The sequence below is a fragment of the Lacerta agilis genome, chromosome 2 (genome assembly GCF_009819535.1).
Source record: "Lacerta agilis isolate rLacAgi1 chromosome 2, rLacAgi1.pri, whole genome shotgun sequence".
NCBI classification, from domain to species: Eukaryota; Metazoa; Chordata; class Lepidosauria; order Squamata; family Lacertidae; genus Lacerta; species Lacerta agilis.
The window spans coordinates 45,937,932-45,952,360 of NC_046313.1; the positions used below are offsets into that span (position 1 = coordinate 45,937,932).

General features: G+C 41.0%; 1 protein-coding gene across 6 annotated transcripts in view; it reads right to left on the bottom strand.

Moving 5' to 3' along the window:
• LCP2 (lymphocyte cytosolic protein 2) overlaps positions 1-12,542 on the bottom strand; it is a 40,944-nt gene extending 28,402 nt beyond the window's left edge. For 4 of the 6 annotated variants that reach the window (XM_033139859.1, XM_033139861.1, XM_033139863.1 and 1 more), the window contains exons 1-3: positions 12,249-12,542; positions 7,106-7,171; positions 6,737-6,783 (exon numbers count right to left, since the gene is read on the bottom strand). In XM_033139859.1, the coding sequence (XP_032995750.1) occupies positions 6,737-6,783; positions 7,106-7,171; positions 12,249-12,326 (191 nt within the window). In that variant the 5' untranslated portion in view covers positions 12,327-12,542. The remainder of the gene's footprint in view (positions 1-6,736; positions 6,784-7,105; positions 7,172-12,248) is intronic. The other 2 variants (XM_033139862.1, XM_033139860.1) reach the window with 1 other exon arrangement.
• Between the last annotated feature and the right edge of the window lie 1,887 nt (positions 12,543-14,429).

The following is a 14,429-nucleotide window of genomic DNA, read 5'->3' on the forward strand; positions in this document are numbered from 1 at the left end:
CAGCTAGCTTAATTTCGCTAAAGGTTGAAGACAAAACAAAACTTGTATCTCGAGCAGCAGTGGGAAACCTCTGGTCTGCCAACCTAATTAGACCTGCCAGGCCTCCCCATTAGGACTGTGAGGGTGTTTTGACTAAGCCACGTACTTGTGCCAGTGCTTTTGTAAGCACCAACATAGCTTTGAAACAAGCTTTCCAAGCACCAACACTCACCCAATCAGCAGTGCTTACAAAGACACAGTTGTGGTTTTGTAAAGGCTGCCAATCAATGGTGCTTGCAAAGCTCTGTACCTTTACCCGTGTGGCTTTATTTTTAACCATGTAGGCAAAGGGAAATGGGTCACTTTATATCATTGTGACACCATTGTAACTTTGGGTGACTGACACCTGTCAAAGTTGGCCCATGAGATGTGGGGGAAGGTAGTGATCTGGCCGGCCAGCAATATCCAATTCACTTCCCCTGCATTTGTTGCCCAATTTGAAATTTCATGTAATGACCCTCTAAGTTATTCCCCATTACTTGATTTCAAAAGAGAAAACTTCTCAAGAATGGGTAGAAAAAAGGAAGTTGAATGGGGAAATCAATAGGGTCAAATCTGTCTGGCACAGGGATGCAATAAGGCATTGGTTTCCATTTCAAGCTATGTTTGTTTCAGGCAGCGCTGTTTCCATTAAATTGTAGTTTGGCTTCTAACAAATTGTGTTATGCATCACACTGCTCACTGTGGTGGAATGAATGTTATTTAATTAATTATGTAACTAACTGCATTATGACTACGTTGTTCCACACCATTCATCTCAGCACAAAGACCATTCATTTTAATGCAAAGGAAACACAATGCAAATGGAACAAAACATCAGCTGTGTATTGTTTAAGGAGTGAAAGCAGCAGCAGCAGCAGCAGCAGCAGCAGCAGCCACAAATCATGTTCATTGGATTGATTTCTGTTCCAGACATGAGATGCATAAGTGAACATATCACATCAGCTCCAGCCACCATTGGTGGGATACTGAAGCCTTGCTGGTACTGGATTATTATTATTATTATTATTATTATAATATATATATTTAAAAAAAAACTTTATTTGGGATGTGGAAAATGAAATCAGGGCAGAGCATCATAAGGCTTGGCTGGCAGTTCTGTCTTGATGTTATGGACATTAGGAACAATAAGGTTCTCTACTTTTATGTGAAACATGTCAAATTATTCACTCTTTATGTGAGATCTTATTGAATCGATTTCTGTAGAGACTTCTGGTCTTGGGGCATCAGAATCCCTCCCAGTGTCTTCTTGTGGTGCACAGTTCTGTCTCCCTGCTTGTCTGCCTGTCTACCAATTATTTAGGGCAGTGGGCAAATAATACAGATTTAATTGCTATCTAAAACTAACAACTAAAATGAAAAAAGAGAACAATCTCAAATAGAAATGGCAACATCGACAGCAACGGTGCCTGAGATAAGTGAGCTTTGCAATGCTTTCTGAGAGCTAGTAGAGATGGATGTTTGTTACATTGAAGGTGACAATGGAAAAAGTCCTAGACATCACGTGTTATTTTCCCCCTCCATGGCACAATAGATCCATTGCAAACAAAACAGACACCTACTAGCATGAGAAAGAACAAGCACATGGTGGAAGAACTTGAAAGGCTAAGTTGCTAACACCACTACCAACAAAACCCCAGAAACCACAAATAGGAAAGGGGGAAAATATAAGCACCCACTTCATCCTGCTTCCACAAGGGTGGAAATCTGGCCAGTCTCAGCTCTTGCTTGACAGAAAGCCATATATCATCCATATACCAAACAAGCACTAGCCAGTATGAATAAAAAATTAACCAATGTATTTTGGCATTTACACCAAAAATATTACCAACATCCCTTGACAAATGAAAACTCATGCTCCTTTGCCTATTAGTTCCCAGCCAGAAGTCACTCTCTGGGCTTCAGTGATATTAAAAGGGCAGAGCTCACTGGGAAGCAAGAGTCTTAGAGAGTCTGGGTAACAGAATTACAGAGTTGGAAGGGATCTTGAAAATCAATTCCTGCTCAGTGCAGAATCTACAGGATGCAACTACAGCAACCCTGACAAAAGGGCCATCCAGCCTCTGCTCAAATACCTCCAAATGAACCAAGAAGCCCACTGTCTCTTGAACTGCTTCTGTGATGGTTGTCCCAGTAACTTACTAGGCTCAGGGAAGTAAGGAATAATAATATGGTAAATATACATGAGAAGACTCTTAAAGCTGTGGGAAATGCTGGTTTGACTGGATTGTGTTTGACCATGCCAACAAGCCTTATCAAATATGTACAACCATATAAAATTAAGCAGCTGCTATTAACTTTATTAAAAAAAAACCTGATATGCTTTATAATGACAAAGGTTGTGTGATTTCTGTTTGGAAGTAGCCAGATTCAAGCGTAGGTCAGCAATAAAAAAAACATGGTGTCGATGCAGTTAAGTCTTTATTCAAAGAAACCAAAGCAGCACAGGCCTAGTGGTCCCAGCAACTGCTGCCCAGTAGGTCTTGCTCAAATGAAACTGTCTAAAGGACTGAAGATCCTTCCCACCACTCTCTAATTCTCCTACTCTCTGGTTGGCCACTGTGAAAACAGGATGCTGGACTAGATGGGTCATTACTCTGATTATGTTCTTAAGTACTTGTTTCCCAGTGCCTACTGGCAACATTTGCCAGACATCAGGCCACATTTGTAGAACAAACTGAGTAATCTCAGTTTCACTGAAAACAGAAGTACAGCTTCCACTGAAGAAGGTACCAGATACAACACAACTTTTAGGCTGGAAACATTTTAGGATTTTGGATGCCTTTCTTACAACTGGATCTGCTCATGAAAAATCTTCCAAGCTAATGCAACTGCAGCTGATCAGGTAGCTTTCCTGAGAGTAAGGGTTTGTCCACATTTAAGCAAGTCAAGTCAAGTCAATTCTTTATTACGGTCACCGACCAGCACAATAAATTGCATTACAACATCAATATTTACATTTTTTAAAAATAAACTGAAATAACTTATCTAAAAGAGATCAGTTTGATCCTTATTTTATATCTTAATTATTTACTATATGCTATAAATTAAAACATTGAAGCATTATTTAACTGTTAATCTACTCCCCTCACTCCACATTTGAAAAAGACTAGGGTAGTCCATAGGCAAAAGCATAAAGTAAGTAAGGCAACCAGAAAATAAATGAAAAGATCAAGGAAGTAGTGAGCACATAAAGCAGCAAGCGACAATTCACCCACCCACCCAAAAACTCAAAAACAAATGGTCTGTGACCATGAGTGGAGGGGTTTAGAGCCTGATTTTCCCCAATTTATCGGATTATCCCTGCACCAGGAAAATCTAAATTTACAGGGAGGATGTATTGAGTTTGGTGTGGCTTGGGGATAATGTTATGTGGACTATGTAAACTAAATGGAAACACACACAGTTGCAAACCCTAAATCTACGTGTGAGGAAGCAACATAGAATCACATTGGATGAAAGGCTGGATTGGGAGGGAGGATATGTCTTCATTTTACATAGTAGTTCTAATACATTTATTTCATTTATTATGCATTTAAAACATGTATATCTCACTTTTCCCTTCCACAAAGGAGTTGCTCATGGCTTACAAATATAAAAAACAGTGATCAAATGATTAAAATACAAATGATCAACCTAAAAACAGCAGCAAAATATAAGAACACAATGAGCAGCTCTTATAACCAATACGTTAACCAACTGAATCAAATGCATGTTTAAAAATTAACATTTTCAGTTTCTGTCAAAAGTAAAATAAAGAGGAAGATAAGCTAGCTTCTTGGGTCAGAGAATTCCACCAGGACAGTTATCTTGGTGTTACCACCAGTCTTGCCTCAGAATAGCTTACACAAGAGGGCCATAACAGCTGATCTTAAAGGATGGACAGATTCAGCACATACATAATAAAGGACTTATCATGCCAGTGTGTGGGAGAGATAGACGTAAGATTTAGGACTGCTGTGTTTGAGGAAGTCTGATGTATTGAAGTATCAAGACACTTCTAAATGATGAAAGGGATTTGATGACACATTCTTGTGGGAATATACTTTTCAGGTGCACTTGCACCTGTGGTCATTTGTGTTTAATTATGTTTAATTGTGCTTAATTTTACTGTATCCTTCCACCTGGAAGGAAAAGTAGTAGCAGGATCCGGCAGGCGATTCACTGCTGGAATCCTTCCACAGGGTTTTATTGGCTCCAAACTTTGAACTTGGAAATGGTCAGTTAATCTGCTTCCCGCCTTTTTTAGGGCAGCAACAGAGTTGTGATTGGCTTATGTATCGATTATGAGGTTGGTTGTTCACTCAATAAATAGCTGCCGCTCCCTGTTTGTGTGTGGAGAACGCACGGAAAAGCCCAGTGAGAAGAACGTTGCGTGACAAGCCTAGGCAAAGCGAAAGCAAAACCATCCATCCACGCAGGGCAGCTAAAGCCGTTTCCCTCCAGACTGCAGTCTCCGTAGTTTTATTTTCATTTTGCTTTTAAAGTCTTTTATTTGGCCGTTCAGTTTTGGCCACCTTTAGCCTTATTTTCCTCTTCGGAGTTTTTGGACCAGACAGACGCTCGCAATCATCTACGAGGCAATCTTCACGAACTCACAGAACTCGAAAACCTTCAGATTGCAGCCAGCGGTTCTTTTCGTCCACGGCACGGTGTGAGCAGGCTCCGGAATTACCGGCCGTCCTGTCCGCAGGCTGCCTATCCCCGTAACTGGCGCCCCGTGTGAGGCCAACTTTGTCCTGCACACGGGAGGCGTCAGCAAAGAATCCCCACACATTCTCTGTTCTGAAAGCAAATTCCTTGAAATACAGCAAATATGTATTCTGCAGACTACTTACATAAAGTATGTAAGGGTGCTTCCAGATGGTTGTTTATTGTAGGATGTGTGCTCCTTATGCATACAATTCTTTAAATTTTACATATCGGGTCCTCACTTAAAGAGGGCACGTATTGCGGTGAGACCTGGAAACCAACACCCTGTATTGTGGGTGGGTAAGATTGGTCAGCCACAACACCCGATTGGAAGGTCCCTCGATGCTGGGTTCAATCGGGCCAATGGGGCATAGTCCAAACGGATTGAGTGACCTATTTATACCCATGCACGTGACCCAGAGCTTCCTCTTTTGGTGCATGCATTCAGAACACCCGCCCACCTTGCCCTATTTTTAGGGCTTTTTTGCCCTTGACCTTGCTATGCCATCGTGCGTCATCTGTTGTTGGGACAGGGGCACAGCAGGAATTTTCCTCACTTGGCTGATTGGCTGTTGTCATTTGGGTTTCGCCTGCCGCGTAGCAAATTGTCACAACTTGTAAGGTTCCGGATAGGCTCTGGTTCAGGTGATAGGGATGGGGGAACACTCTCGCCATCCCTATGTGAAGGGTATTCTGTTAAAGGAATCCAGGGACTAAATGGTTTGGTCAACCCCTGAGAGGGGGTTGTGCCCGTGCTAGAGTCCAGGGGGACATTTGGGTGGCGGACATAGTCTGTTCCCGGCTTTCCGCTTGTCCAGGTGTTCAACTTTGGCTGACTGCTGGAACCCTGGGTCAGCATTACCTGCATGGCAGGGAGCTAGTCGAACCAGAGCCTATGCAACCATTCACATTCTGTAATCAATAAAGTTGTGGCCTAAATTCTTTCAAAAACCAAAACTAAAATTTGAGTCAAGTGTGAATTTATTTAGGGGGGAGGTTTCTGGGTCTGAACACGCAATTACCAAGCCATATAAAAAAAAATGAAAAATGGGATCTCACCCCTAGAGATTCGAATCTCACAGCCTCATGCTTCCAGTTGTGTGGCAACATTGGTTACAGTATACAATCATATCAGCCCAAAAATTCTTTAGTGTGAGGGTGTGTGTGTGTCCTGCCCTTTTTCATGCAGCTGTGTATGTATGAAATGGGTACCTTAAAGGGTATCTCTTGTTTTTATTCCCTTTGGTATTTTTGTTTTATTGATTAGCTTCTCTGTTAACACTAGCTGCCAGATTTTCTTGTACCATGAAGTCAGCATGGCACCCTCCAAAAGTTTTCAATAACTGGCTATAGTTAGCCTTGCTGCTAACAATGACTGTCCAATGTGTTTATAATGCAGGTCCATATTATCTCCTGAATAAAGGTTGAATAATGCCGGTTTGGGTTGTTTAATAACATCCTGCCCTGTTACTGCTTTGATTTCTCTGAACACCCAAACGTGCTCACCTTTGTACATGTCTACCACACATGCTGATGTGACTCCCCTACCCCAAAATGTACATCCCTTCCAACAGGTTTGAATGCAATTTGTTTGCAGCATCCATGTGGCACTTCTGGCATCATTTGCACAGACCTCACAAACATTGGTCTCCGTGGGAGCTAACTGCAACTACCGGTAAGTCTGGATCCAGACCAGTGTCTTTAATATTTCTTTTAGAAAAGGCAGCACTAGTTCAATACATTTTGCTGCCTGAAGCAGTCAAAATGATGCACTCACACTAGGGAGGACACTTTTAAAAAATCTTACTGCCCCGCTTCAGACACCAGTTCATCTATCCCCACCACCCTTTAGTTGTTTCACCCTGTTGCATGAACAGGATTGGCCCCAAGAAAATGCATTTGATGAAAGCCGAGGTGAACAGATTTTATCTGTCTTCTCCATACCATACAGTAACTATGTACCCATTTTCCACATCCACCTTAGAATCTGATTATATTTACTTACGGCATTCTTAGCTTTGGAAACTTCTGAATATCATTTTCAGACATATTCTGAAACAGAAACACATGCAGTATGTTATAATGGTGCCTGTACAACAGGTTTTGGTCACTGTAGTTTTGATTATTATAAAATAAAACTAAAAGTGCTTTAGTTACATAGAAGTGGTATTTAAAACTTGACAATCTGCTTAAATGTGACAGATACAATGCACCGCAGAGTGACCAACACTTCCACACCTTTTCACCACTTTTCTTAATCATTCATCCATATCTCTTCCTGTGCAACCACACCATTTCCACTTAGCTAGTAATCCTCTCCTCTTAATCTAAAGGAATGACCATTTTTAAAGTGTAATTTTATAGACAAACTTACCAGAAATCTTTGTCCAGTTATGTTGTATTTCCTTGCAACTTTCTCACAGTCCTTGAAGTTTAACTGCTGATGAAAAGACACACATTCAGAAAAACTTGATCATTTTAATAAAGAATACATTTATATCAAATAGGTCTCTGAATAACCATAACTGACTATTATGCATGCTTACTCAGAATTAAGTCTCATTAATATAGGCACTTCTGGAATTACTTTCCCTGAGTGCATAGGATTACATCCTTAGACAACTTCATCACTAAACTCATTTATTTCAGCTGGACTTACTTTAGCAGAGCTAGGATATGGTTTATAAGGGCACAATTTGTCAGAGCTTTTCAGTTCTGTCCCAGCCTGCTGAAATTAGGATGGAAACAACCTTAATTTCAACAGGAATAATGTTACTAGAGGTGTTGAGATCATAAAAAACACAAAGATAAAAGTATATTAACAAAAATATTTGTTAACATGTTTGTTAAAATATTGTGTAACAGGTTAATTCAATAAAACGCAGATTGACATGCACACTGATGTAAAAATCCTCACAAATTACAAAGCAACAAAAATCCCTCCCATCTAATCCTATCTTCCTGAAAATTTAGAGGGCAGGGTTTACTTATCTTCTGTTAACATATTCAGTAGCTATGAGTGATTTAAATTAAAGGGAGCTTTTCCTATCATTTTAAGGGTTCAAGTAACTGTGGTATATGAAATGGCTGACTCCAAACTGGAGTACTCTTGTAGTTTTAAGAAGAAACCTCTTCTCTACTTTGAGGATAAAGTGCACTGTTGCCATGCGGTAGTAATTCACAAACAAAATCTAGTGAATTGCATTTCCTTCCTAAAACAATAGGTTTGTCCGAAAGATACAGCAGAGCAAAGAATCTACTCAGTTCCTTCTCAAAATGAATGTAGTTTTAGAATTTGTCACAGGTCATTTACGGTTATGGATAAGGCAGCACCCACATTTTTCTAGACTTTTCTCATTTTCTATAATTTCAACAGTTAGAGAGGCAGGCAGCCATTTTGTGTAGAAAGTCTGTAATGTTGCATTTGAGAGGCTGTTGTAAATTGATCAGTTTACAGGATCACTTGTGAGAATGGTTTGGGAAGGTTATCTGGTCTTTCCCTTTTATTTTTAGCTGAAGAACTAGTGACTCTTGAAGCTTAAATTTTGATTTCAGAATCTGTTTTAACTCAGAAAAATAAATTAGTCTACCCTGTTCATAGTCTGTCCATAAACTACTGAACACTTCATGTAGACTGTAATCTTGTGTAAATTAGCAATTTGGGCCTAAGAACATACTAGAGAATTTTAAGGACAACTTAAATTTTGCACCCAAATAGGCTAATGATAGCCTGACATCATACACTGTATTTGAGAAAATGGCTCCCAGCAGGTGCAATTAAGAGCAGAAAAGTTGGAGGAAGGGGAGAAAGTATAACAATATCTCCACTGGTGCCAATTGAAATGTTATTCCTCCCCATAAAATTCAGAGATTGCTGCTGGTAAGGAGAAGGCTTAAAACCGCCCCTCCCTATGTGCTTTGATACTGATCCACCCCTTCATGCCTGGTATTTATTCTTTTAAACATTATTTGGTTGCTAATCATATCATTACTTTCGCATAGAATTTGGTCTTAAATCATTCCCCACTTCAGTAACTACAAAATAAAAATCCCTGGCAGCAGTAAGCAACTGTCTTCTCATTTGTGCTTGTGAGATTTAATCTCAAAAAGGAAATTCTGGCCTCATCCAATAGAAACTCCTCAACCCAAAGCATATGCATGGAATACAGATTGGATGGCACAGGACAGCAATGATTAACAGTGGATTACTTTCTTCACTATGGGACGCGGGTGGCACTGTGGTCTAAACCACAGAGCCTAGGGCTTGCTGATCAGAAGGTTGGCAGTTCGAATCCCTGTGACGGGGTGAGCTCCTGTTGCTCGGTCCCAGCTCCTGCCAACCTAGCAGTTCAAAAGCATGTCAAGTGCAAGTAGATAAATAGGTACTGCTCCAGCGGAAAGGTAAACGGTGTTTCCGTGCGCTGCTCTGGTTCGCCAGAAGCGGCTTACTCATGCTGGCCACATGACCCAGAAGCTGTGTGCGGACAAACGCCGGCTCCCTTGGCCTATAGAGCGAGTTGAGCGCCAGAACCCTGGAGTCGTCCACGACTGGACCTAACGGTCAGGGGTCCCTTTACCTTTACCTTACTTTCTTCACTAATCAACCCAATTCCCTTTCGAACAGCAAAAACACTTCTATAGCCTGTCTCTACACACTGTGGTTAAGATAATTTACAAGAGTACCCCAAGGCTGGAACCCTTTGTTAATTCCAGAAAGGGATTTTCAAGACTTTGTTTTTTGTTTTCATGCCCTCCATTCTGGGTAGTCAAATTGCAAAGGGGCCAGCAAACACTAAGCATTTCTTTTGTGGCAGATGTTCTGCCCTTCGCCAGCAGAAACTACAGCAGCCCAAAGAGACAGAATTCATACACCCATACAGGCTTGATACTAAGAGATTCCTGATGGCTTGTTTTAGTTTGACTCCCTTCCATTCAAGAGTATTCCAGGATATTTTGCCGGGCTATCAGTTAAATAATCTTGTTTCCATTTTAGCAAGGGTGTGGTATAAATAAATAAATATTATTATTATTATTATTATTAGTAGTAGTATTATTATTATTTAGTTGTTGTTGTTGTTGTTCAGTCGTTCAGTCGTGTCCGACTCTTCGTGACCCCATGGACCAGAGCACGCCAGGCATGCCTATCCTTCACTGCCTCTCGCAGTTTGGCCAAACTCATGTTAGTAGCTTTGAGAACATTATTATTATTATTATTATTATTATTATTATTATTATTATTATTATTATTATTGTAATTGTAATTATTATTATTATTATTATTATTATTATTATTATTATTATTATTATTATTATTTTTGTAGAGTCCAGTAGGGAGAAGAAGCAGTGAAAGGCAAAAGGGAGAGGGAGACATGCAAGGCAGGGAGGTGATGCTAGGGCCAGTGCAGGGAAACAGTACTGGGATAGGAATCTTTGCTCTAACTAAATCATTTTTGGCAACTCCTGTATCAAAACTGGAGCTCAAAGGAGATTTCAGGGCAAAATAGAATTGGCAGAGTAGGGGGTGTTGCTCATGAATGGCTAAAACTTTGAGAAAGGAAACTATTTATTGTGGGACAAATACTAAGTTTTGCCCAGCATCAAGGTTAATGGAGTATGAGCCAAATATAATAATAATAATAATAATAATAATAATAATAATAATAATAATAATAATAATAATAATAATTTATACCCCACCCATCTGACTGGGTCTCCCCGGCCACTCTGATACATGGAGTGGATTCTGCAAGATTCCTTTTGGCAAACTCCTGGGTCATGTACGCCTAAGTCTTGGGAGTGGGTATTGCTGGGTGCTAATGTGATTATAGCACAGTGTTAAGTGCCATATAGAATCACTATTTTAATTTCATTCTCGGTTGATTGCAGAATAGCAGTGCCTGTTGTGGAAAGGACCTAAGTTTAAGGAAAATTAAAAAAGGCTGCTCTACTTAGCTGGAAACTTCTTCCAGGCAGTATACCGGTACACAGACTTCAAGGGAGACGGGGGCCTGGAAGGTAGCAGTGGGGTGGATTGACTGGAGAGAGTGTTTGATCAAAACAAATGTATTAGGGGTGGGGGGACCGTGCCAAGCAGGTAGGTAGATAGACCCTGCTGGATATTCAGCAGCCTGAGTAAGCAAAGCAAGGCAGAATTCTGGATCAGAAAACCCCCCCTACAGCTTTCTAAAGCAATAACTAAGCCATAGCCTTCTTCCCCTGCAACTTGAACACTGCCAAAATGTGAACTACAGTGAAAGTATTCAAAGGAAAACAGACCTTATACTTTGCAAAGAAAGTTACAAGTTCTTAGATTGCTTATGTAAATTTAATATTTTATCCCATTCACCCATAGCATGCATTTGAGTTTATTGATTGTTGCAGCACCCTGTGATGTAAGCTAGGCTGAGAGATATGCAATTTGCCTATGGAAACACACAGTCATTCATAGCCAGCTGGAGTGAAAGTAACAGAGATTGTAGCCATTTACAAATACATTCAGAATTTTCAAATTCTCTGAACTTTGGAGCTAAGTTCTCCACTTGGGAGAGCGAATGAAAATAAATATGATGATTTATGAGATAAATAAATATGTAGAAATAAAAATGCATTTTCTAGGTTCTTTGGGAAAAAAACACCTTCACAGCAAAGGTTCCCCAGCATTTTAGCCTCATCCCCAGACTGCAAACATCATGGAGGCAGCTCGCTCGTCCTCTGGGCTCCTCATGCCCTGCTGTGCAGCTTCTCTCTCACTTAAAGTAAAATCAGGGTGAAACCTTCTTAGACAAATGATGGAGGACAGGCCTTTGTGTTGTTTTGTTGCTAGTATCTTGCCACTGGAATGGGTGGACAACCTGCAGCTGATGTGCTCATATATTGGACCAGAGTGCCCAATGAATCACTAGTGTTCCTAATTATTTAAACAACATTCATTTCTCTCCAACTACATGCTAGGTTCTATACAGAGTTATGAAGGGCCACAGTCCTTTGTCAGGGAGCTTACAATTCCATATTTGATACACAAGGCAGAGAAGGCATGACAAGTTAGGGACTGACAATAGCCTGGCTCAAAAGGTATGGTTACATGTACCCGATGACACTTTTGCTCACACAAGGGGGGGATCTCCTGGTTTTCTGTGATTCCTCCCCTCCTGTTCTTGTGCTACATGCCATGCTGTTTTGAAGGGTCATCCAACCATCAGAAGTGGACTTTTGGGTTGCAAAGGGGGGGGGGGAGAGAAAGGCCCATTCTATAGATGGAACTCAGTTTTTATTCACAGAACAGAAGTTAGGATCCCAGTTCAGTGAAGAAATAGGATGGGGATGGGTTGAGACAGGAGCCTTTCCTTTCAGAAAAGTGAATTATGAAGTTCTAACAAGTTCCATTACATTCAGAAAGAGGCATAAGGTCTATCAGAAATGGCTCCCCAAGGATTCATATAAAGTGATCATCTCATACATATAACAAAAATCATTTTTGTAGCATAAAGTTAGAGCAGCAGAACTGAAATCAAACTTACCCTCTTGAAGTAGTTAGCTAACTCATCTGGGGACCAGCGGGCCACTTCTGAGCGATAGGGAGTGTTTCGTGAATCCATTTTTCTTCTTCTTGCCTAGCCAGTTACAAGCCTGTTAATACCTATCTTGCGAGTGATCCAAGAACAGGACTCATCCCACACAGTGACCCAGGCTGGTAAATTCCCAAGTTTTTGGCTTTCTTCAAAACTGTGCTGCAAATAAACTGCTCAGAGCAACAGCTTCCGGTCTGAACCAAACGGTTTCTTTTCTTTCTCAGAAAACCCGTCAGCTAGTTAGTCAACTCCACCACTTCCTTTTTCTGAATCTAAATATGTAAACAAGGAACCACGGGGCTCAATCCTACCATTGCAAAAGAAGGGTTTACAGTGACAAAGAAGAAATGATATGACCCAGGAAGCTTTTTTCCCTGTCCAATGTGAAACAAAGCTAGTGGTCACTGATGTCTGGGTCTACCCACATTAAAAAGAATGAGATGGCAAAGTTCTGAGCTGGTAGAGGTGGTAATACCCCACACATTACAAGCAGGGATTATATTTTTGAATGCTCTACTTAGAAACATAGTCGCAGCAAAGAGAAATTAGCACAGTGGAGAGAACACTAACCCAAATCTCTCCCCCCCCCCCGGTCATATTTTTTGTTTTCATTTTCTGTAGAGAGTTTTAATGTGGGGGAACATTAGAAAAGTGAAATGCATCCATGCAGACTGAAATGGTACAGCCCACTCTACCAAATCAAGTTTCTATTATCTCATTCTGCTTTGTCTTTAGACCAGGCCTATGTCATTATCTCTGAAATGGTGAAGGTAAGGCTTATTCAGTTCCATAAAGAAAGGAATGACAGCAAATTCTCCGTATTACCACAAGAAGGCAGCAAAGTTCAATTATTTGCATGCACATACTGAATTTGTTCATAACTTGAACTAGGAGTAGGATAGATATGTTTGATGTTAAAAGGCCTTATTCCTGGTGTTAGAGCCAAAGTGCGGAGTGAGGGGAACTTATGAGTATGAGGATAGTAGTTCAGAATCCCTAACCTATGCATCCCTTTGGCTTTTTAAACATTGCAGTCTGAAAAACACGTGATAGGGAGACACACTGGGGCTTAGTTTCTGAAACAATACATGAACCAAAACACAGCCAGTCTTTGAAATTTGCACTTCTCCCAATTTTGCAATGCAGTACTCTAGCCAAGTTGTTGCCATCCATTTCTCTAGAGAGAAAATGGAATGTGCATCCAGGGATGAAGTCAAAATGAAGTGACCTCCTTGGGTCACAAGCCTGGGCAGTGTGTATGGAGCTCCTGGGCTGCTCATATGACAAGACCCCCTCTTGGCCTTACTGATGTGGTTCAAAGCAAAGCAGAGCAATCCATTTGGCAGGAATTGTCAGGAGGCATACAAGGCACTGTCCACCTGTCTTAGCCATCTCACCCCTTGCCTTTCCCTGCAAGACTAATTGCAGCCGTTTAGAGTCGTCAACAGGTTTTCCACACTTATCAGCCTATCACCCATTCCCACCACCCTTCTGAGTAATACCCCTCCCCACTCCCCCACTATATTTAAGGATCTGGTGACTTCTGTTTCAGTGTATCTGAAGAAGTGTGCATGCACACGAAAGCTCATACCAGGAACAAACTCAGTTGGTCTCTAAGGTGCTACTAGAAAGAATTTTCGATTTTGTTTTGACTATGGCAGACCAACACGGCTACCCACCTGTAACTCCACCTGTCTTAGGGACTGCAGTCTGGATGTGTGTAGGATTTACTCCTTAGTTGTTTCTTTTCCCAAAGATGTCTCAAAGATGACCAAAGCATAATGGCATTCAGCAAAATAGAAAATTCTTTCCAGTAGCACCTTAGAGACCAACTGAGTTTGTTCTTGGTATGAGCTTTCGTGTGCATGCACACTTCTTCAGATACCAGCACTCAGTTCTCATTCAGCACTCATTCAGCACTCAGTTCTCACATGCAGCTCCTAGAAGCTGTCAGCATCTGACAGCAGTAACATCCTGGGAAGTAGCTTTGACTGTCTGGCTAAGCCAGATGAGGGTAGCCAATGGGTCTTAACCCCTCAATGAGTTATGGACTTGTTTACCCCCTGCATATGAAGACAGGCTCTGGCAGATTGAGCAGACAAGACCGATACTGGGTCGAACAGTCAATAA